The sequence below is a fragment of the Dreissena polymorpha genome, chromosome 14, assembly GCF_020536995.1.
Source record: "Dreissena polymorpha isolate Duluth1 chromosome 14, UMN_Dpol_1.0, whole genome shotgun sequence".
Classification (NCBI taxonomy): domain Eukaryota; kingdom Metazoa; phylum Mollusca; class Bivalvia; order Myida; family Dreissenidae; genus Dreissena; species Dreissena polymorpha.
The window spans coordinates 36,289,082-36,313,663 of NC_068368.1; the positions used below are offsets into that span (position 1 = coordinate 36,289,082).

The 24,582-nt window shown below is 34.3% G+C and overlaps 1 protein-coding gene across 1 annotated transcript; it reads left to right on the plus strand.

Annotated features, from left to right (window-relative positions):
• Positions 1–524: 524 nt before the first annotated feature.
• LOC127858142 (uncharacterized) lies at positions 525–5,523 on the plus strand. The gene is made up of 5 exons (XM_052395105.1): positions 525–680; positions 910–1,092; positions 1,844–1,944; positions 2,604–2,747; positions 5,015–5,523. Exons 2-5 carry the CDS (start codon positions 984–986, stop codon positions 5,441–5,443), a joined length of 783 nt encoding a protein of 260 aa, XP_052251065.1. The 5' UTR covers positions 525–680; positions 910–983; the 3' UTR covers positions 5,444–5,523.
• Positions 5,524–24,582: the final 19,059 nt, after the last annotated feature.

Below are 24,582 nucleotides of genomic sequence, written 5' to 3' on the forward strand. Positions count from 1 at the left end.
CTCCTTTTCAATCTCTATCGGTCCTTTTCCCCGCGAATACACGGGATTATTATATTCCGAGCTAGTTTACTAGTTTACGTCATCAAACAGACAGACGCTGTTTTCTGAACAGTTCACGGTGAACTATACATTCTGGAAGTACTTGGTTGAAAACTTTATATGTTATTTAAAGCAAAGCTCGTGCTGCAAATTTTAAATAACATTCATTACCGGTATAGTACGACATTTTTCTATATTATGCCGTTGGCATTGATGTTACATCCGAAAAAAAAAGTTGCCCGCGTTCGCACGTGCAAGTCTTCACGTCAGTACGTGAAATAATTCAACCCATTTCATTGCGCAGAGCATTTTACGCGAATATTTATCACAGCAAAGTTACATGAATTTACATTGGGCAATAAATGTTAATTTAAAGATATTTGCTTCAAGGCCGCTTTTAGTCACTTAAATATATAGGTTACTCATTATAATTGATCAGACGTACACGCGTACTCATTAAGACAAGTACGGACAAACGTGAAATCTTTGCGACCCTAGGCAAACGATCACTGAGATAAGGACACATTTAAGACGCTCTGGGGACATATTTTTGTCACACGCCTTGCAACCCGAACTTGCGCTGCTAACAAATGTGTGGCTGCTGTTGTGGATCGCCTCTCTATCAGCGCAACAGATAAGGGGTATGTGCAATTTTCATATGTTAGGTCACATATTTTTCAAAGATCTGTATAAACATAAACGCCACCCAGTAGAATAAATTCGTTTAAAATACCAATTAAATATTTGTTTTAAGGAGTGTTAAATAACTGGTATATTTCCGAGGGAAAGTGACCATTTTTAGACCCTGAGAGCATTTTAAAGACGCAAAAGTTGTCTTAAAAGTTGAGTTTGCTGCATTTTAAAATGTAGGCGCCACGATCTGGAGCTGGAACCATGAAAGCCAGAACAAAGACATAACGGCAGTCCTACGGGACGGGTTTCACATGATCGATACCCAAGAAAAGTTCGGGATCGGAGCGGACGACTCTCTCACCCTTGCTGAAGACCCCCAAAATCCGGGCCAGTGGGTGCTAAGGGTGTTCTATGCTCATGGTGAGAACTAGTTATTTTAACCTCCTTCAATCCTATATTTGAGTAATAGTATTATATTATTGATTTTTAATCAAGACAGATGTTTGCAAATTGTTCTGTAAAAGGAACATGGATTGTTATGTTTAGGACTCTAAAATAGATTGGAGTCGTGCTCTGGGAAAAGAGGGTTTAATGCATGTGCGTAAAGTGTCGTCCCAGATTAGCCTGTGCAGGGACGACACTTTCCGCCTAAACTGGATTTTTGCTATGAAGAGACTATCTTTAAACGAAAAATACAATAAAAGCGGAAAGTGTTGTCCCTGATAAGCTTGTGCGGACTACACATGCTAATCTGGCACGACACTTAACACACATGCGTTAAAACCCATTTTCACATATCACGGCCCATTGTTATAATTAGCATACGTTTATTCTGGTTAGCAGCTCAACCACTATCAATTATCAATGAGCCTTTGCAATAACTAAGTCAATCTTTGACCACTACGATATTCATAACCAAGAGAAATTTGTTGCATACGTTTATTCGAGATGACTCGCATGGTATCCACTATTATACAAGCACTTCGTGTATTCGTTATGCCATTAAGCGTGCGTGGCTTATCAAACATCCGCTTGACACTAAACAAATACTAATCAGAATAAACAGAAATTCACATATTTAATTGGGCGATAAAATACTCCTCCATCAGTATGATAATGTGTTTTTTTTCTTAATGTGTTTTTTTTCTAAGGCGTACTTATTTTAAACCAGGCAGTTACAGCGGCAGTGGAAAGCACAGAGGAGCCCAGTTTTATGGTACACCAAGCGCAGTGACATCTCATTCCTACACGACCTTGACCTTGGAGTATGAGGTGAGTGAAAGTCACATCTCATTCCTACACGACATTGACCTTGGAGTATGAGGTGAGTGAAGGTCACATCTCATTCCTGCACGACCTTGACCTTGGACTATGAGATGAGTGAAGGTCACATCTCATTCCTACACGACCTTGACCTTGAAGTATGAGGTGAGTGAAGGTCACATCTCATTCCCGCACGGCGCTTACCTTCAATTAGAGGTCCATTAATAAACTTATAGACTCAGACTCGATGATGTCCATTGGAACATCAGGTGAGCGGAGGTTATGGCAGTTTCACTTAAACGCGACCTTGACCATAAAGTATGAAAGTAGCGTGTGCCGCTTCTAAATTCTAAACGAACTTCTAAACACACGTGAATGCCCAAGAGCGTTTGGAGTTGCATTACATGCGTTGGTCATGAAATATGAAGTGACGGAAAGTCACATCGCATGCCTTTATGACATGAAGTGTCAGTTTAGTATGAACTGAGACCACGCCAAATCATTTAGAAAATTGATCATGAAGTAAGAAGTAACATTTTATTTCAATAAAATAATGACAATTGGTAATGGTTTAAGAGAATGTTTCGTTTACTTCTTTTATCTGGTACGTGTGTATATGCTATTAGTTTAAATACGAACTGAGGCATATAACAATATATCTTTCGCAGGTGTATTTTCCGTCATCGTTCGGCTGGAACAAAGGCGGCAAACTCCCCGGCCTTTGGGGATGCACTCGGGACTGCTCCGGGGGTAGAATTAAAGATACGTGTTTCTCTACGCGACTCATGTGGCGCCCCTTGGGGGACGGGGAGGTGAGTGTTAACTAATAGCTGGTTGTTCGTTCATAGATCCGTGTGAGGTGGCATTATAAAATGTATGGTGTCATGGACTGCCTTGAAGTATATTTAGTAACAAACAACTGCACAGAGAAGCTCTACTTCACTCACATATTTGAGTACCAAAGCAAAGATAAGCAATTTCAATGGTAACCGTTTAGCCTCGTTATATATCCGATACCGTCACGTTTACTCTTATGTGTTGTAGAATCGGATTATGTCTATGTAACATATGAGCAAATCTGCACAGTCTATAATGATTTTCCAACATAGTACGTGTGTGCGTGCATGACGGATAGTTCTGCTGCACACTGCAATTGAATAAAACGTTTATTTCGTTTATTTTCTTGTACAACTTCATCTGACATGTCTTTTTATTCATAAACGCTTTATCTGTTTTGGAACAAAATGGTAAGATCTTATATGCTCGCTTAAATAATTTATACGTATCAAACTAGGTATGTGGTATTTATGATACGTTTTTCGGCGTGCTGTATTAAGCCAGCTTTTCACCTTAGCCTGACCTTTGTTAGCGTCCAATAGAATTCAAATAAAACTTCCCGCGGCCAAGTACAGATGAATACACTTCATTGACTGCATTGGCTGATTTGAGATTACGACCAGAATATTGGAAACATGTCCGCGTCTTTGTAACACTGTTTTACTGCGTGTTCAGCATGAAACAATTTTATATGTAATAAAAAGGCTTAATAGATAGAACAGTTTTACACTCAATATCGACATCAATACAGTTTGTGCGTCCACCTTTTATTTTCAGAAGATTTTCAGCGCGAGAACGTTTGCACTTAAAGGCTATTTTCTCATATTTAGTACTAACTTCCATATTCCTGTCAACATGTTAACATGTTAAAGTATAGAGAGCAGTGGAAGCGAAGACTCACTTTAATGCATTGCATTACAACTCGCGAGGTATATCAGGTCAATTTGCGGCCACTGTGTGTGAATGTCAGAGTTTACATACAGGTCATCGCTGCGTCTCTACCCTATGTGCTGATCGGAGTTCGCGGCCAGGAAAATAATCGTTACATAATAAAGACACTATAGCGTGAACTAGGTGAACTGGAATTTTCTTTAGACCAGACAGATGTTAAATGAAGATATCCAGCGATATCATATGGTATGCCAATAATAGATTCTTAATGTGTTTTACAACAATACCATGATAAATATTGTTTTTAATTAATTGAACAAGAGTTATGCCATCATATTGACTAATGAATTAAGCATGAGTGCAATGATTCTCGATACTGTTAAAAATCGAATCAAATAGCAACGCTTGTTCGAAGAACGCGCGTATAAATATTTAAAATATATACGGATACTTCGCGTGTGGCCGGTTGACTCATATGTTTTAATTTCACTTTCATTCGTCTTTTGGTTTTCTGTTTTGTATCTATACGTTTATGACCAGCAATATGTAATAATGTAAAATAAGCCGCGAAAACTCCGCGTATCATCCCGTACTGCGTTTGCTGCAGCTAAGAACTGCACAGAAAAAGACATTCGCTATCTTTGATCTTATTCATTGAAGTCTTTACCTTTCATTAACTGCAACCACAATCAACGCCGTATATCTTTTTTAAAGATATTTCTTGTTTTAACATCTGATTAGTCGATATATCTAAGCGATATTACTAGAACATGTACCAAGGTGCAGGATCACGTGACTTTGTGGGTATCTCAATTAAACGTTTATGGACGTAAACACAACGGTAAGTAGTGATTTTTTCAAATAACTTTTTAGAACCAATTTTTCTTCAGAATTTCAACTAGTGATAAAAAACAAATTTGTATGCTGCTTATGGCAATGTGAAGTACATCGGGATTACTTTATTTAATAAGCCTGTGTTCTTGTTCAAAAATTCGATTAATACTACACGGTTATGCTTCACGCAACGTGAAATTTTTTCACCGATTTTAGACGTATTCAAGGATATATTCTTCTACCTTAATATGTCGGCACAAATTGCAAGAAAAACTGTCTTTTATGCACTAAAGATTTATGCAAAATTTATTTCAATAACATGAGATATTTGCTTAAACAAAGTTCTTAACGGTGTGTTTAAATTATGTCTAGTCCGTGTAAAAATCGCGTTGAAACTGCACCCTGTGTACATGTATGTGAAATGTAGCTCCTTTTGCTTTAACGTTGACTTCTTAATTTATTGCTGTAACTTTTTACGACCAAATTTTTAGTAAGTATCTGCCGTTCGATTTCCCAGGTATACGCCTACGTGTCGCACAGTCAGAATCCCAGCTTTGACACGTGGTGCGCTAAGTACGACCACACGAATATACCCGCCTACATGCATGTGCACTGCACGGATGACAAGGGCATAGAAATGGGAAAGGGCACCTTTCGTTTCCAACACAACCGTTGGCTCCACATTCGACAGGAAGTGCATCTGAATGCCCAGCCGGGACAGAACGGTTACATTAGACTCTGGGTGGATGGCCACGCTAAAACTCATGTGACCGACGTGATCATGCGCCAAAACACACATTTCGATATTGACGGGCTGTTTTTCTCCACGTTTTTCGGCGGAGCTGACAGCAGTTGGGCGAGTCCAAACGACACGTACACGTACTACCGGAACTTCAAAATCACAACGGATACCCTCAACCCGACGCAAAGTGAACTCGTCGGATAGGGCTTTCCGAACATGGAGCCGTTGTCTCCAATAAATTACATGCATGCACTCTAAGAAATTAAACCCAATCGCATAACGAATTGTCTTGAGTAAAGTTTTCGATTTGATCAACATCCGCGCAGAGATTTGACTTAATCCGAGCATAGATTAAGATAAAACCGTATTAACCGGAGGTTACACTGCACTTTTGGTTAGCGATTTGATAAGCATTGTGGCATTTATTTTATAAACATTTCAGTATCGACTTAAGTTCCAAATATTCAGAGTTCTGGTGGGTATGAATAAAACCACGCGGGCGGCAACAAGAGTTGTCGAGGTTAAATATTGAATGTCATATACTGGGCATGTTCGATAACGTTTCCGCTTTACACTTAAAATATGATGCGTAAGCACACTCAGCTGTGAAACAAAGACAGAAATTTTGTTTAGAACATACTTCCTATAAAGGAGAAATTCCATAAATGCAGAATGTGTAGACCATTGAATAGCCTTAGATGACTGTAAAGGCCGATCTGGGATGACACTTTCGCACATGCATAACGCCCTCTTGTTCCCCAGATTCGTGTTGGAATTTTAACGTGGACACTGCTAAATAAATGTAGGATGTACCTTTCCAATAACGTTTATCTATATGAATTAATTAAGAATGTTACTTTTAGGCTTTTATACCATATATAAACAATGTTCAATATATTATGCATATTCAGTTTCTCCGACCCACACAACGCAATTTGTACTTATATGTAAGGAATATTTAACGCTTTTTAAATAAGATTACAGGTAACTTTCGTACGACATTTTCTGTTCTTTCTACAACCATGTCAGATTGTCAAGGTATAATCTATACGAAATCGTAGAAAAAAAGATTATCAGACTAGCACAGTTGCCAAACCTAATTCGTTAACCGAATAAAGTACTGTTCTGTTAAATAAAAACGACTAGATCACCTTGTAAAATATCATCTGGATGCTCGCACAATTTTCTCTCATTGTGACATATGGCGACAAATGTGACCTGTGTATTTTCTAATTTGCCCATGGTGAATTGAATAACACCCACGATACTTGTATTCCAGAATGAATACATAATTATAGTTGAGAATGTATGTCAATGTATCAACTTGGTCCCGTAAGTGCAAAATTTGTGTGGCGGCCCAATACTCAGTCGGGAGAGAAGTCGCTCTTTTAGTGCAATGTCCTGGTTTTGAGTTCCAGGCTGGTTGCACATTTTCACACCCCCCCCACTGTGTGATGTTAGAAGAACATGTGTATCACTCTAGGAACCACATGTATTAAAATACTTTTATAATCTTTATAATATCTAGGGAATGTTTGAATGTGGGTCTTATGGGTCAAAAACTAGGAAACGAGGTAAAATCTAAAGAACCATTCATACAATTATCGAAGCCACATGTATTATTCAAGTGTGATGAAACATGGTCTTAATATTTTAACATGCCCACACCAATTCTAACAGGAGTGAAATGGGGTCAACGCAAAATTAACCCTGTCAAGACATATAATAAAACATGGTAAAAGCTATGCCTCATTTGTGACCTAGTTACAGCTCAACTAACATGTGCTTTGCATTTAAAAATGTACGGTCATGCATATGCACGTTTTAATTTCAATACTAAGTAGGTCCATCAAGAAAGAGAAATAACTCGCTTTCTTGATCGCTATCCAATCTCGATACGGTGGTGACACGAAAGTGACACATTGTAATTATTAAATAGTGGATTCTGTGTATTATGTTTTGTCCGGTATAATATTGACAACTGGTCACTTGCCGTACATATTTAAAAAAAACTTTAATTTAAGCAACAATCTCCTGATAACGTTTATATATTACAACTATGTGTCATCGGAAGATCGACGTGAAAAAAAATATTTTATGACCGTTACTTTTCCCTCAACCACATACAACTGATAAGGTTTCCCAAGCGAGACTATGTTATCAGACAGTTCTGCAGTCGTCAATACATTATAGAGGCTCGGAAGTCCTTATAGCATGGAAACCGTTTATCATTGTAGTATTGCGAACCTTAACCTTGACCACAAACCTTGACCTTGACCAAAACATTAATTAAGGCCTCTTTATTATGTATCATTTAATTTCAATAATTGAATGCGTCTAAATGTTTTAAGTCAATGAAAATAAACGAACATACTAATCATTAGGACACGCTTGGAATCCAACATCTGCCAATATTTAAGGTAGCTGTTTATGTGTTAGCCAACAACTCCTGGCTCGATGTGTTCCGACCTGAAACGTAAGATATATGTGTAATGTTAAAAAAAGTCACAGACAGTCTTGACATGTTAGAAGAGTATTAATTCACAAAACTAACAATTTAAATGTTTTAATAAGTTCGTCCCAACTCCGACACCGTCTTTTCTCAAAGACAACAAGTACGTAAGTCATTCATTCAACTAAAATGTCCTTACTAACCTGTATGCGAGTGAAAGAAAAACAAGTCTCCAAAATCGTCTATTTTGTAGCTTTTACAAAATGTGTCTATTGTAAATAATTCAACCGATTGATCTATCATTGTTGCTAGCAAATGTATTGACCTTCATAATAATTACTGTATATTACCATGGTTTGTGTAATCAAACGAATGCAACCAATGACAGTTTTAAAATAAATTTTCATTTCAATTAAAAAAGATGTTTCGATGTATCTTTAAGTATCGAAAAAAACAGATTGTGGACATTTTTAGAAAATTATATAGTTTAAAATACAATTTGAATATAAATACCCTCATTGAACGTATAAATCAAACGTGTTTCTGTTATGAAAAATGAGAATAGATCTTACGCTATATAGACGATAGAATGTATAGCTCATGACAATATACCTATCAAAATAAGTACCTAATTTCACATATTGGTGGAAACGTAGCTGAACAGCGCACGTCAGCCCAACGGAAATCATCTATGGACACAAATCTCAAACAATGCTCGTCGAGAGTTTCGTGGTCATTTGGCTGAAAGTCTGAAGTATAAAGGTAGACAAAATGTCAATGAGCCCATGTGTGTGTGTGCGTGCGCGTGCGTGCGTGTGTGTATAATATTTATGTAATATATTTATAAAATATGTATTATCTTCCAATCATACGTGTAAACGCTTCGAAATAAGCGGCAACACAGGTATTAAATCAAGGAAGGAATACAAAACAAAACACCTGTAGCGACACTGTCGTCGTCAAACCATTTCCATATGCCTTCCGTTTCTTCGTCAGTGATGTCCAGCCACCAATAAAATGCTTATATGGAAACGAATGTAAACGTTGTTTATAAATCGAAAATCTTGCAGATAAAAATTTAACAATAATTTGGCTAGTACGAAATGCAGTATGCATTAATTATTAGGTAACATGAATGGTCGATGATAAATTGTCAAAATTGACAACGATTATACCGATAAGAGTATACCGATATCAATTTGTACACAAACAAACCCAGTTAAATATTGAATCAAATATTTTTTGATAGTCATAGTAGTTATTATGACTTTATGTATAAACGCACATTTTTGTCATGTCCAAACTATCTATAAACCGAACAGTGACGGTACCAGGCCTCTGTTTTTAGAGGTGCTCGGTTTCGAATGTTGCGGTAGAATGCAATATTTCAATATGAAAGAACATGTTCAACATCAGTGTTCGTTTCGAAAAATGAGACAAAACACTTATTTGTTAACACTTTAATTACTGTATACATTTGTATTGTAATTTTGATAATTAAATGTACTAGTATTTAACTTGCACATAGCACACGGTTTAACATATAAACAATTTTCAAAGTAATAAATGATCACAATAACATTTTATCGCACATTTTTATTGAATATGAATATATAAAATGAAAAAAATGAACTAACGTTTGCGAGTTATCTGTTTAAGTTGTTCCCCTAGTTGTAGAGTTATCTGTTTAAGTTGTTCCCCTTGTTGTAGAGTTATCTGTTTAAGTTGTTCCCCTAGTTTGCGAGTTATCTGTTTAAGTTGTTCCCCTAGTTGTAGAGTTATCTGTTTAAGTTGTTCCCCTAGTTGTAGAGTTATCTGTTTAAGTTGTTCCCCTAGTTGTAGAGTTATCTGTTTAAGTTGTTCCCCTAGTTTGCGAGTTATCTGTTTAAGTTGTTCCCCTAGTTTGCGAGTTATCTGTTTAAGTTGTTCCCCTAGTTTGCGAGTTATCTGTTTAAGTTGTTCCCCTAGTTGTAGAGTTATCTGTTTAAGTTGTTCCCCTAGTTGTAGAGTTATCTGTTTAAGTTGTTCCCCTAGTTGTAGAGTTATCTTTTTAAGTTGTTCCCCTAGTTGTAGAGTTATCTGTTTAAGTTGTTCCCCTAGTTGTAGAGTTATCTGTTTAAGTTGTTCCCCTAGTTGTAGAGTTATCTGTTTAAGTTGTTCCCCTAGTTTGCGAGTTATCTGTTTAAGTTGTTCCCCTAGTTTGCGAGTTATCTGTTTAAGTTGTTCCCCTAGTTTGCGAGTTATCTGTTTAAGTTGTTCCCCTAGTTGTAGAGTTATCTGTTTAAGTTGTTCCCCTAGTTGTAGAGTTATCTGTTTAAGTTGTTCCCCTAGTTGTAGAGTTATCTGTTTAAGTTGTTCCCCTAGTTGTAGAGTTATCTGTTTAAGTTGTTCCCCTAGTTGTAGAGTTATCTGTTTAAGTTGTTCCCCTAGTTGTAGAGTTATCTGTTTAAGTTGTTCCCCTAGTTGTAGAGTTATCTGTTTAAGTTGTTCCCCTAGTTGTAGAGTTATCTGTTTAAGTTGTTCCCCTAGTCGTATGATTTTCATGATTTACGCAAAGGTTCAATCTTGTACACGTTTAACGTTAGCATTTAAGAATAAATTATGTGTAGATATGTATTGGATGTATAGTGATAAGTCAAGGGTTTGCACAAACTTTAACATTAATTTTGTAATTTTGTATTACATTGTTATTAAATATTAAAGGTTACTGTACACACTTTTAAGAAAAACAAACACCAGCTTAATCTGTTTTTCACGTGTTGATAATGGCTTTATGCACTTACTAGCGATGCGCGAGGCATAATTGTTAACTTTCTAGACTACACAGTATGTATACGTTGTCACGCAAATCGGCTATTAACAGAACAGAACAGAACAGAACAGATATTTTATTTGATTTGTACATAGTACATCATCATATACACATATTATTATATCATAATTTATAACATCACGTATATCAGTATAATATATAAACACGAATTAATGGACATTTCAATATAACATAACACAGCATGTAAAGGGGATAATCAGTTTTCGTTAACATTTGTAATTTCGTTTCTAATTTCCAAGCTTTCTTTAATATATTTTGCATGTTTAATCAATACAGATTTGTTTTCAGTTTTCAATAGCTCAATAAATTTGAACATTGATGGTCGTACATAATAATGTTTCTTAATATATTTCTTACGTATATTGCTAAAACAAGGACAAATAAGAGTGAAATGGTACTCGTCTTCAATATCGACGGAGTTACAACATTGACAGTATCGCTCATTTCTTGGTATTCTATTCCTACCGAATCTACCAGTTTGAACTCTTAAGGAATGTGCATATAATCCTATTCTAGTGACAAAGAACCTTAAACTACTTGGCAATACATTTAGATAAAGTTCATATGACAGAGAATCTTTACAATTTTGTAACCAATCTAATACACTACTATTTTCAACAGAGCTATGCCAGTCTTGTTTATAAGTATCAAATATTCTTTGTTTTAATATATGTGGAAATGTTTTACAATCAAGATTATCACCATTATTAACCCATTCATGCCTAGCGTCCTGAAAAAAGGACATTGCAAACAGCGTAAACCCGGATGAGACGCCGCATGATGCGGCGTCTCATCTGGGTCTACGCTGTTTGCTTAAAGGAAGTTCTGTTAGAATTGTTCTAAATATAGAAATAAATATACTAGACATCCCTAATTTTGGAAATAAATTGATCCAACTTAGAAAGATGGGAGAGTCCACTAGGCATAACTGGGTTAAGTTCGTCTTTCCATAGGAAATTATACAAGCACGTATAACACTTTGTACTAAATTCAAACGAATCCGAGAAGGCAATCCGCGAAGCAAAGTCCTCATGGTCTTTCCAGAAAAGTTGTCATGGATGGCAAGGTGATAAAAGATGCTTTTTCCCGACTTGAACGTAATTCTTTTAAGAAACAGAACCCAAGTTAGTTCATCGGTCTAAAGTAATAGAAATACCCATGCACAATATGCACATGATTCATGATATTTATTTTCTCTACCTTCTCAAACAAACCTGTTTTTTTGTCTTGCTAACAAAAATTATGAAATTATGTTTGTTCTAAATAACTAGCTCGAACCGCCCAAATAAGCGGTATTTCTATTATCTAATTGTTACGCAAATATCCACGATTTAGTGCCTTGGTTCATTATCAGAACTAAAACTTTCTTTACATTTCCCCAATAGACACATTGTCCTGGTTCTAATCACAGGAATTCATATGGAATAGAGCTAAAATAGGCTTCATATGGAATAGAGCTAAAATAAATCGGTTTTAACTATAACTATCGATATCCGCAAGCCAACGATCTTTCTGGAAAATACGCTGCATAAACGTCGTGTGAAAAAAACTGATTGTTCTTATACAATAATTATAACAACAATAATAATAATGATAATAATAATAATAATTATTATTATTATTATTAGTATTATAATAATAATAATAATAATAATAATAATAATAATAATAATAATAATTATTATTATTATTATTATTATTATTATTATTATTATTATTATTATTATTATCATCATCATTATGATTACTTCTATCATCATTAATATAAGAATTACCATTATTATTTTTTCATAATCTATCAGTTCTACTACTACTTCTACTACCAACCTTTGGTACGAAACGTGTATATAACGTCTTTTCCTTTATCGTTTTGATTTCGACCCAACGAAACATGAAAATTAGCGCATATTAGTTCATAATGCGGTTTTCTTATAACCGAAACAAAATCAAAGTACGAAAACAAAAGGAGCTTCTTTATGTCGTTTTTCGTTGTACAAATGATAAAACAAAACACGAAATGTATTTCCATGTTCACATTTCGTTTCAATCTTCATATTGCGAAAATCAATGATTAAAACTTGATACGGATTGTTTGGTCCCGTTTACCATTCTTGGGTAGGTAACACATTCGTGGCTTTTGCGCGTATTTTTTCCCTTGCATAAGAATAAATCACTTATTTCCATCAGCATTGTTTCTTACGTGCATTTTTGTTGTGTGTGTGTGTGGGGGGGGGGGGGGGGAGGGGGAAAGACACGCCGTAAGGGAAGTTAACGTGGATATTTTCAGCAGTTTTTTCCAGGTAATATATTTTTCCAAATTGAAATGATCATAATCTTGACATCTTAATGTTTCCCAACGTACCGGTATTTCATGTCGATCCAACCGAATAGATTGGACTATAATTAGCCAATTATGACGCTTCTTGTTCTTTGCCCCTTTACTATGCAATAAAATTCATAACTAATTAAAAAAAAAATCTCGTTTTTGTCCTTTTATCAGGGGGACGGCCTTACTTTTTCAAGAGCTGAAATTCCCTTCCCCTGTGTCCCGTATTCCTAGTTTTATTACCCCTAAGACCCGCATGACGTTTTAAGAAGCAAACTAATCGGCGGCTGCTTAAATGCCCCCTGTTTTACTTTTAACATCACCTTACATAATAGGATGTTAAAGTTGTATCTGTACTGCCAATATTGAAAGAAAGAAAAGGATTATTTGAGATTAAAAAAAAATGTTTGAATCTTCTGGAATGGTTCAGTGAAAGGTGTCTAATATATAATTTCCCATTCGTTCCATTAAGTACAAATATTATGTTAATTTTAACAACTAAACGGTGATATGTATAGTGATTTAGCTCTAAAAGAGTAAAAGAGTTATAACCAAACACCTTATACGAAACCGTTTTGCGCGTGAAATAATTTTATATAATATTATTAATAATATTTTTAAATGTGCCTATTTAATAACCAATAAAACAAAATATTTATTATTCCGGAAAGAGCGCTATAGATTAAGTTATTGCTAGCAAAATATTTACCTTCCAATGCTATTATAACTCCGCTATTTCTTTTAATTCAAAAGTTACGTTTCATAAAGAAGGCGAATAGCATGCGTAACGCCAATAGAAACTACCCGCACACGTTGAAACGTTCAGTTTTAGACCCTGGCTGTCTCCCTAAATGAAACTCGAATACCATTATTGAACAGCTCGAACAGCTGTAACTATACGTGTATGATTTGCTGAGTAAATGATATATGTGTCTTGTTCTGTGAAAGCTGGTCATAATGCATGTGCGTAAAGTGTCGTCCCAGATTAGCCTGTGCAGTCCGCACAGGCTAATCAGGGACGACACTTCCCGCTTAAATGGTATTTTCCGTTTAAAGGAAGTCCCTTTTTACCGAAAATCTAGTTTAAGCGGAAAGTGTCGTCCCTGATTAGCCTGTGCGGACTGAACAGGCTAATCTGGGACGAAACTGTACGCACATGCATTAAGCCCAATTTTCTCAGAACAAGACACATATAATCAGTTTCAGAACTTATTTAAATGATTAGTTCTTCAAGGTGGTGGTGGCCGTGAGCAGGGAAGAGGAACGCGCCATCAAACAAGCGTTGGTTTGCGTGATCTGTTAAAGTACATGCAATAGTCGAAAAATGAAAGGGGTAATGTTCATCATACTAATTGAATTAATAGGTTTAGCAATAATGTGGGTCTTTTTTTCCATTTCTTAAACAGATATGAATACAATGTAGTAAATTATTTAATTGTTTTAATTACTTTTAGAGAAAAGCAACGCTATTTATTGGGTCATGATTATCGAAATCCATGTTATAAATGAACACAAATCCAATGATTTTAAATAAAAGCAGACATGTACATTTGAATCATAATTTAATGTTACTAGGTCTTACTATTTTCCCATTAGACTAGCCAACAATAGCTGTCCAAAGACTCGACTAATCTTCTTCTATAATTGTGTACATATACCGGTATGTAGTCAATATAAGAAGATCTAAGGGAGAAAACTGCGTAAAAAGATCAATCACGACTTATCTCCCCAAAACAACAGCAGAGCGCCCCTCGTTTTCTATTAACCGTTTTATCAATTCAAGAACGGTAAACGAAAGCAGGCACTGTGTTTCAATTTTCAAATATTGATTTCCGTATAATTTAAATTGAAATGAATTTTGAATAGGGAAATAAGTTTCGTGTTTTTTTTTGCTATTCGTACACCGAAAAACGATACAAAGAACTCAATTTGGTTTTGGTTCTTTGTTTTTTGTTCCGGTTATAGGAACATTGGAATATGAACTAATATACATTGATTCTTGTTTTTCTTTGTGTCGAATGCAGAACGAAAAGGGAAAAGACGGTACATATACGGACCTGGTATCCCCTCCCATCGCCATATCCCATTTATTATGTTTTTGCAAATCTCTATTATAAACATAATCGGAAGTTTATAATTTTCTCGATAATCTTGCTTTGTTATATAGCCCTTATTGTATTTTTGTATACTTAGGTGAAATAGACGATATGTTCTGTTCCGTTCCATGGCATGACTCATTGAGTGTAATCGTGTCAACAATTATCGCGTTATCGCGATTGAATACTTTACATGAGACACTGCTCGCTTTATTTAAGTATTCTTTTAGATTGAACGATATAAAAAAATCCGTGTTCGGTTCTGAAACATTAAATACACATTTGTATACATAACTAAATTACTTACGTTTGCGTTCACGAAGTTGGTCCTTGATGGACGCATTTTCTTGAGCAATCTCCACGTGAATAAGATGGCCACCGTTATGTTGACGACAGTATTGCTGCAGCACAAATGAGTTCGCATATTACGGCATTATTTTTTCTGCGAAAACTGGGCCTAAAGTGTCGTTCCTTATTAGCCTGAGTAGCCCAAACCAGCTAATCATGTTCGACACTTTTCGTCTGTATGGATATTCTCGTTTAATGAAAGTCTCTTCTAAACACAATCCAGTTTAGGAGAAAAGTGTCGTCTCTGAATAGAATGCCTGTGAGGACTCTAAAATAAAACAATGTTTTACAGAACTCGATTCCTATATATGTATAACGAGTATCTTCTTTATGCTGTGTTACACACCATCATAGAGAGAACAGTACGTGATCATTAGATAAATATTATGTTTGCGAGGCTTAATGGTCTGTGTAATATGTTATAAAGCTTTTCCAAATTTTCATTAAATACATAGAGAAATATAATTTTCAGGTAAAGGGACAATTAATCGAAATAATTTAGTTTGCCTTATAAAATCGAATAGACATCTTATTGTACCGATACTAATATAATTTTTACAATGAACTGTATGTCATTGACAAGTATTTCATACTTCATTTTAGATGTGTTTTATATGCATTACACATCATTATTAAATGAACATTCATCTTCATTATGAGCAGAGAAATTTAAATGTGTTTTTGTTTGTTTGAGCTGTAAAATCTCGTCTCATCTTATCAAATAGTTAATCCATAAAATAATTGTAATTATAATATAGAAGTTTATTAAACAATCCATCCAGAAGGCCAAAAGCCCAAGTGGACAAAGCAAGCTTACATGATACAGTGTTTACACAATACACAGTTTATGATTATACAAAATAAAGTTATGCAAAGAAATAAAATCGTTTGGTTACAACGGTGCATACATGAATTATTATACATTATGAATTATTATACATTACACTAGAACATAAGTAATTATCGAAAGTATACATGTAATTAAATATATCCTAAGTGCGTCAGAGTGTATGAGGCTAATAAACTCAATTTAATGCAATATACCAAAAATACTGTAATTTACATTTATAAGGTCTTCATAAGCAAGATTTTCTAATAAAAATACCTTGTACTAATCCGGATTAACATAGTCGGTTTAATTATGAATATTCGTATGTTACTAGTACATTTATATATTATTATTATTATTAAACAACACATCCAGAAGGCCAAAAGCCCAAGTGGACAAAGTAAGCATACAGTGTTTACAACATAAATAATTCATGAATTTACAAAAAGAAATAAAAAAATCATACGTTTCATTGCAACAATTCATACATGTATAATAAAATATAGGTATAATTATATTAATAACTATTGATAGTATATATGTAATTGAATAGGTCGTATTACATCATTTGTAATGGAGCTTAATTATGACAACAACATATCAAATAAGCTTATTGTACATATATTGGGTCTTCACAGGACAATTGTCATAATAATAACACGTTTTACTAAAATTTCGTTTCACGTGATAGCACACAGTATTTAACTAAATATCAATTATGCTTTTTTCATGCTTGTATCAATTTCATAAGAATTAGCCCTTGCTTGCTACCTATGCGAAACGAAAATATAGGCAGCTCAAAGGCTCTGCTCATAGTACAACATATTATTTAATTAGACTGATATTATGATATTATGACAAGGTGTATGTAGTTAAACAAACACGAGAAACAAAACGTTTTAACTGGTTGCGTTTGATATTAAAAAACAAGCATTTAATAAACCTTAAACAGACCACCTACGCAATCAAAAATGTAGATGGTCAAAAGGTCCTGTAATATGCTCTATGAAAATATAGATGTTACAAGTATAGTATTTAATGTGACATAATAGTTGTAAATCAGTGCATAACAGTTCTAAAAATGCAGCCATATTGTCGTAGAATACATCTAGGAACATATACGATACTATAATATAACTTTCATTAAAAAGATAATAATGGCAATTGATTAAATACATTCAAATACAGTTTTGACAGTCCATTAAAGGCGACCGTTTAAACACAAAGACAGAAAAAAACACGGTTCATATGCGGTACTATCCCAACAATTAATATGCAGTACATAATAAATGCAATTAAAGTTACAACAAGATATATACCACACAAAACATTTCAGAATACATCAAATTGATGACACATATGTATTATGCGTTCGAACCTTAAAAGATTGATAAATATAACAGCTTAATTTTTTTATTAAAAGTTCATTATTTGATGTTATTAGCTCGATAAATTTGTACATGTTTGGTCGTTTTCTGTAATACAATGGAATATATTTTGATCTCAGTTCAGTATATATTGTACATTCAAGAATAAAATGAAACTCATCTTCGAGTTTATTACAAACAGTACACTTTCTTTGGTCTAATGGAATTGGTGTAGGTCTAGCCCATCTGCCTGACTCGATATTTAATCTATGTGATGACATACGTAATTTTGATAAATTTACTCGAAACTTGTTGACATTACATATATTCAGGTACGGTTGAAATTGAAAAACGGCGATATGTTTATAAAAATTTGCCCTAGTAGAAGTATGAAGTCGCTCATTCCAATTCTGCACAAACGTGTCGCTCAATCTTTGTCTTACGACTGATACAAACATATTTTCATTTCCAACATCTTGAAAAAGCCAAGCATCATAAAATCCCAAATTACTTAGTATATCCCTTAATAATGTGCACCAATTTTTCTTGTTAGGATACTCAATACTATCATTTAATAAAGTCAAATAAACTTTTTTGTTAAATTTATTATCTGATGTTCTCAAAAGTTTTATCCAGTATTTAATTATATTAATATATCTCCTGCATTGATAATTTACACGGCCAAGTTCACCATATACGAAATCATTTTGAGTGCATCTTTTTACACCAAGTATTTGCTTACAATATTGCAAATGAACCCTTTCAATTGATAAACCTTTGACAAAACCCCACACTTCGCTTCCGTAGTTAAGAATTGGTGTTATGAGTTTATCAAAAAGGCATAGTTTATGACTAATTGGAATGTCTGTAAATTTGTACAAATATTTTTTCAGTTTGAAGATAGCTTTTAGGGCCTGTCCAGCGAGAGTATGTTCTGCGTCACTAAATGAACCACCAGTTGTGAATACAATACCAAGATAGTTGAACCGGTTTACAAAATCTATGATTTGATTATCATATTTAAATATATTTGTTAAGGGGCGACCACCTTTACGAAAAACCATAATTTTAGACTTTTCAGTATTTACCACAAGTTTCCATTTGTGACAATAATCGTATAATAGATCCAAGCCGTTTTGTAATTCTTCAGCGGTATTAGCAAAAATTATCATATCATCGGCGTACAATAAGAGAAACATTTTAAAAGAGTTAACGTCGATACCATTAATGCCTTTCATGTAAAATTCAGCTTCCAAATCGTTAAGATACAATGAAAACAAAAATGGCGATAAACACTCACCCTGCCTTACACCAAGTAAACATTCAAAGCTGTCGCTCAACGTATTGCCATGTTTAACTTTTGATTTTATGGAGTTATACATTGATTTCATAACATTGAGTATATTTCCACGTATACCCAATTGAATTAATTTATACCATAGATTATCTCTAACAATATAATCGAAGGCCTTAGTGAAATCTATAAAAGCACAGTATAATTGTTTACTTTTATTTATTACATGCGTTAATAAGCCGTGCAATACAAATAAATTATCGACGGTACTCATTTCCGACCGAAACCCAGCCTGCGCTTCAATGTATACATAATATCGTTCGGCCCAGTCAGTTAATCTGTTATTAAGAATTTTCGTAAACAGTTTTCCAAAAGTACTAAGAAGAGTAATACCTCTGTAATTATTTACGTCGTTTAGACTGCCCTTTTTATGTAATGGTATAACGTAACCCTCAGACCATGAAGATGGAAAACACCCCAATATAAAAACTTTATTAAAAAGCGTATGTAAGTACGGCGTAAGAACGTCTTTTCCGTAAATAAAAAATTCATTCAAATACAAATCAGGTCCTGCGCTTTTACCTGGATGAATTTCTTTAAGAGCTTTTTTAATTTCGTTCATTGATATTGGCAAATTTAATTCTTCGAACATTATTTTAAATTCATTATTTTCATAGCGCTCAATAAAGTGCAGAACATCTTCATCGGGGGTAAAAAATGTGCTGTCGGGATTGTTAATGCTCTCAAAATACTGTTTAAACATGTCTAGTGGAATATTCGATTTATTCAAGCCTGCTACATTTTTTAGCATTTTCCAATAAAGTTTTGCATTGTTAAATCTTGCATCTAATAACTTTTTAGTTTCATTGTGATCGTATTCAAATTTTGATTTTCTTATACATGTTTTAAATTGCGTTCTTGCATCAATAAAATTACGTTTATTTTCTTCGGTTTTATTGTTTCTAAAAATATTCAAGTGTCTGTAAAAATTAATTCTCTTCTCTGCACACTCGGCATTAAACCACCTTTTATCAATCCTTGAAGGAAAATATTCCTGACCCTGAGGCCTATGTTGCCGTTTAAATAAAGGGGAGAGTACGTCATCAAAAATATCGCCAAAATGCGTTATGCATACATCAATATCATTTGCACTGCAACAATTATCTACACTATCCACCCACACATTCAGTTTTTCAATAAATATTTCTGAGTTTAACATTTCAGTATAAGACGTTTTATTTTCACTATTCCAGGCATATGTATACGCTTGATGCGTTGTACTAGCATGTGTTTCGCTATGTGTATTTTTACCGTTAAAAGAAAAAGAGAAATCAATTAAACAATGATCAGATAAAATATTTGGTTAATGCACACACAACGTATCAATATATTGAAATAAATTTGGGGAAGCTAATACATAGTCAACAACGCTCGAGCCAGTTCTATAAATAAAGGTATATTTACCCTCCATATCCCCATTTACTCTCCCGTTCAAAATACGCAATCCCGTTTGTTTACACAAATCTAATAAATACACTCCGTTACTATTTAAACGCCCCTTGTCTAAAGATCAACGTTCCTTGCATTCATCAAAAATATAATCATCAGGTAGAAAATCAATATTTTTAGAGTTATCATTTTGAACAAAATCTGGCAGATCGGATGTGTGCGCATTCATGTCGCCACAAACAATTAAATTTAAACCGCTATCATTTTTGGAGTCAATATCAATAATAAACTCTAATAATCGGTCAAATGTGTGACAATCGAGTAAAGCTTGCCGAGAACTTCCCTCCGGTACAGCATAACAAAGACATATATAGAAATCATTGTTTAGACTAACTTTTGACGCCTCAAGTTTAACACAATACATACACAAGCACATGAACAACAGTGAATTCTTTCATTTTTAACGAAATCGGTACAACATTTTCATAATGTAATTTTTGCGACCCATTTAGATCGTCAAACTTAAAGACGTTTAAATTTAAGAAAAAGAATAATGAAAATTCGCAGGGTACCCGCTTTATTTTTGACATCAACCCTTCGCTTGCTGATAGAAAAATCAACTTCGTGAATCAAACCTAACATCGATCTCAACTTATGATGGCAACAAACTACACAGAGACATTTGCACTGAGTGAAGTCGAGTTTCTGAGAGAGAACACGCGCAGCACAAACGGCGAATACTAATTTATAAAAATAGCTAGAGAATGGATATATATTATATTATATAAAATCAGTTCTTTATAGTAATCAAATTCAATGTACCTATTAAGGAATAATTGCCGCATTCTTTATTTCCTTTCGGTCATGACTTACCCAATCTGAACAATACGTTGGGGAACATGATACTATTTATTGTGTTATATATAAAAGGCAATGTACATGAAAGGTGAAACGAAGTTTTCGTATATGAATGCGTCCGGAAACAAGAGATGCCTTAATAGGCAAATAGTGCAATGTAATGCTTTAGAGTTCATGTTTTATTCCATTTATTCATAAGGCCTGAAAGCAAATACTGACATGCACCACAATCGCCTTCCGCTTCCATGTTTTTATCTGCCGACCAAAACAGAGGTTATCCTTAGAACATCACTTGCGGCAAAGGCTTGCAATTGAAAATGGTTCACAAACACGGAACCATTTGAGTCCTGCGTATCGAACAAATACTCAACGTGGTTAAGATAATAGTTTTTTTAAGGTCGATTACATCCCAAACATAAATATTTTATTAATTACAAACGAAAATGGCAAACAAGGAAATTATTTAAAACATTATAAATTTGAAAACGTATTTAATTCCCCGATTCATGTTTGCATTAACAACACGTTAAGTCGGTCAACATTATCGTCAAATCGTTTAGTTAAGTCGGTCAACTTGTTTAAACAGTGTTTGCGTCATAGTTGAAGCGGTAATTTTACATACTTACCTTACCCTAAAAATGTTCGCCTCTATTAGTGGTAGTAGCTCTCAGTACTTAGTTACCTTACCAGAATAACCGGAAGTTATCACACGTTAGTTTAGCTATAAAAATCAGTTTATTAAAAGTGAAAAACAATTAGGCTGAGAATATCATTTTCACTGATTGAATTATCAAATAAGCAATATGATAAATGCATGCACCGAATACACCTGTGTTGATTAATTTCCACACACCATATAGCCATTTAATGAGTACTGAAACCTAGCAAATATCTTTGTGCAGAATAACTCAAATATATAAGCCTAAGAACATGAAGTATTGAGAACACCGCGGAAGACCTTGTAAAGCCATGGAAATCATGATTTCTGAATTTAATTCCTAGAAAGGCTGACCTTTCGGAAGACACCCGTTTGTACGAATCAAAGCAAAAAGTATGCTTTGTTTAACTGTGTTCATATACTTCTTTAACGCAATAAATGTTTGCGGTTGTGTTACTGAAGAAGTCATACGACCAACTTTCACAGTTGTAATCTACATGCATAGGTCATTGGGTGTATAGCGTTCAATTTTCATTTTATTTTCTCTCTGACAAGCGCTTCTTGTTGATTGATTTATTTATTTTTTTTATTTTTTTTTTGCACTCACATAAACAACCAAGTAATGTAATATGGAACTTTTACACCCATTCTTGCTGCTTCTTCCTGTATTTGCGCGATGATGATATGAATTATTAACTTTATGATGCTATATTCCTAAATATTTTTCTATAAAGAAGGAATGTAGTTGCCACTTGTTCGTAGTTTCATTTCATCGTTCCTGAAAAAGTTGTAGCTCTGTTGCTCTGGTCTCTTTCCTACCATTGAGTAATTAAATGGTAATTAAATTGAATGCGTTTTAATTCCCTTTTATTATTGTTGAATTTGAGTTACAATGCTATGAGGTTAAATTTTATTTACACTTAAATGTATTATTAATATTGCTGGGCCAAGTGTGAGGTTGAGCGCTCTAAAACCGGTTTAAACCCCCAATGCTTTGCATTGACCGTTCCAAGGCGGTGACCCCAGCTTTATTCATTTATGTGTTATGTATGTTGTTTTGTATTTTGCTGTTTCGTGCTGTTTTGTGCTGTTTTTGCAATTGGTCACTTGCCTTGCCTTAAATAAAGGACCAACTTATTGTATATAATGAGAATTCAATACTTCTCCAGCAGCTGGAGTTTCACTTTTTTATATTGTTGCGACCGTTTTGTGATTGATTACCATTTGGACAATTGTTCTATGAATATTTAAAACTGTAAAATCTACCCCTCATCGTTTAATATATATTTCCGATACTAACGACAATAATACACTAAATGACGTATTTTTTGTTTCGCACTTAACGTTTTGCCATGCATGTATCAACTTTCTGGCTGCGTATGGTTTGTAATTAATTCAGCTAATGCTTTACATTGATGGCTCTAAAGTTGTGATCCCAGTTGTATCGGTATAGTTAAAATAGTTGATACGAACAATCATTTCTCTCCTTTGTTTCTCTCTTCTCTGCAATATTTGCTATTATTCTTTATCCAATAAATTCATCCAATCGGCATTCTTCATATGTACCACGTGACCGTCCAATATATTCCGGTATTGGATCCAAAAAGTCTGTATTTTTTCCATATTGGACAGTTGAGTACAAGTGCACTAAGCAATTGTTTTATAACGATAAAAGCCGTTACCGAGAAAAAGTATCCGAATGTACTATAAGCGATTCACACAGGCGATATTTTGCTTGTATGTCTCTTTTTAATACTTTCCTATTTAACAAATGAGAGGAAATTAAAAAAACGAATCGAGAATGTGATATTTAATTATTTTTTATTGTTAGAAATTAAAAAAAAATTGCAAAAGCAAGTGATATTGTTATTGCTAGAAATTGAAAACAAATATGCAACAGCAAAACAAAATGACAACTTTAATCCAATGTTAGCCTAATAACATCTAAGTTACAATGATATGCATTTCCATTTTCTGTTCTTCCATCCATTTATCGAAATGCATTTTAAACCACAGTATTTGTTGATAGCGTTTGTACACATGCTCACCATTCTGACCCAAAGGCCAAAACACAATTTACGAATTCGTAATCCTGTCGGAGCGAGTTGTTTTATTCCTATCGAAGTTAACAATTATGCATGACAAACACACAATCCGAAATACGTTTTGCCTTTTGGATTCGTTCAATGCTATCAAAATGGTATAATTTGCTACTAGATTTATTAAACACTACCACCTCCATATTGTTGTCCATAAAATGGAGAGTCTTGCTTATACTAGTATGTTTCGTCAGAGAAATGACGTCACACGAGATACGTCATAAAGTGCGTAATCAATGAATGAATATAAAAATACGGAAAGCTGGTTTGGTAATGAGGATATAGAATAAAAAGTTTATTAGACGTTTAAACTGTACAATACGTGATATATTTGGACTCGCACACAGTTTGAAGTCATATTGGACTCGCCTAACGGCTCGTCCAATATGACTTCAAACTGTGTGCTCGTCCAAATATATCTCCGTATTGTACAGTGAAACGTCTAATAACCTATAATTATTCTATATCCAATAAATTCATCCAATCGTCATTCTTCATATGTACCACGTGACCGTCCAATATATTCCGGTATTGGATCCAAAAAGTCTGTATTTTTTCCATATTGGACAGTTGAGTACAAGTGCACTAAGCAATTGTTTTATAACGATAAAAGCCGTTACCGAGAAAAAGTATCCGAATGTACTATAATCGATTCACACAGGCGATATTTTGCTTGTATGTCTCTTTTTAATACTTTCCTATTGAAAATATGAGAGGAAATAAAAAAACGAATC

What these genes read in the sequence shown, in the direction of transcription:
- LOC127858142 (XM_052395105.1), top strand. Translation starts at nt 984, where the DNA reads ATGATCGATACCCAAGAAAAGTTCGGGATCGGAGCGGACGACTCTCTC. An exon ending in AAGGGTGTTCTATGCTCATG is followed by an intron (nt 1,093 to 1,843) that starts GTGAGAACTAGT and finishes ATTTTAAACCAG; the next exon opens with GCAGTTACAGCGGCAGTGGA. An exon ending in CCTTGACCTTGGAGTATGAG is followed by an intron (nt 1,945 to 2,603) that starts GTGAGTGAAAGT and finishes TATCTTTCGCAG; the next exon opens with GTGTATTTTCCGTCATCGTT.